The sequence below is a fragment of the Capsicum annuum genome, unplaced genomic scaffold, assembly GCF_002878395.1.
Source record: "Capsicum annuum cultivar UCD-10X-F1 unplaced genomic scaffold, UCD10Xv1.1 ctg65984, whole genome shotgun sequence".
Taxonomy (NCBI): Eukaryota; Viridiplantae; Streptophyta; class Magnoliopsida; order Solanales; family Solanaceae; genus Capsicum; species Capsicum annuum.
In genome coordinates this window covers 1-1,063 of record NW_025875288.1, presented here as the reverse complement: position 1 = coordinate 1,063, position 1,063 = coordinate 1, and the positions used below count along the sequence as shown (strand labels likewise).

Genomic DNA, 1,063 nt, shown 5'->3' with positions numbered 1-1,063 from the left:
GGCTCCCTTCTACATATCAAAAGTTACTACACTCACAAGACTAAACTTAGCAAAAGCTCGCATCACCGATGTGGGTCTTGCTCTTCTCGGTGCGGGAGACTTACCAATTTTGCAGTTGTGCGTCAAAAAATGCGAGAAAGTAACTGACAAGGGAATTAAGTCTTTATTTCATGCCGATAGGAAAATTTGCAAGACGTTATCGGTGTTGGATGTTGGTTACATTCCCAAAATAACTGATGCAGCTATTTTTACCATTGCAACTGCTGCTACGGCATTAACTGATTTATCTTTAAGGTTCTGTAATGGAGTCACTGATACTGCGGTGCAGATGTTGATGGATCGACCAAACCACAACAGTAGTCAACTACAAATGCTTGATCTTTGCAGCTGTCGAGGTTTGTCTGCTGAGGCCATAATGCTACCTCTGCCCGTTTATGCTTTCCATCGTTTGCGCTGGCTCGGTATTGGACTTACTGACATAGTTGCTAAGAGAGGCATTTTCTCTGCAATCTGCGAGGCGCGACCCAGGCTTGTTGTGTGCGGTGTTTGCTGTGACTTTGGGTGCTGTGATGGCTGGCAATGGCACAAAGTCCGATGACTGAAACTTCGCTTTTTTCCTTTTTTTTTTAGGCATTGTTGTGCTTTATTTGCTCTGTATGGTGATCAACCTTTTGAATTACAATGAATATCAAATGCCTTGTTTTTTTGGACCTGCAATTGTAATTGCTCATTAAGTATCAATTCATTGCTACTAGCATCAATTGGCATCACCACTTGGACACACCATTGCTAGCTATATGTGAAACAAACACCTAATGTTTTTATTTTCACTCTCTTACCCTACTATGGATTACCACCTACTTCAATAGCAGGTGCATTAACTACTTATCTGCCCCAACTCCTTAGGTTTCTGTTCCATCGGGCCCTCTTATCTCTTCCTTCTCTGAGCTCTAGTTATGAAAGAAGGAATTGACTATCCTCAAGCTCAAGCCATCTGCTCCACCACAACCCCCGTGTTGTGCCCCCAAACTTTCTTTTATAGTTCTCAAATTTCATGTTTGGC

General features: G+C 42.4%; 1 protein-coding gene across 1 annotated transcript; it reads left to right on the top strand.

Moving 5' to 3' along the window:
- On the top strand, positions 1-770 carry LOC124893824 (F-box protein At-B-like; the record flags this gene model as incomplete). The annotated part of the gene is given in 1 exon segment (XM_047404676.1): positions 1-770. A coding segment is annotated over 1 exon segment (598 nt), but the record flags the coding sequence as incomplete, so codon positions are not given.
- Between the last annotated feature and the right edge of the window lie 293 nt (positions 771-1,063).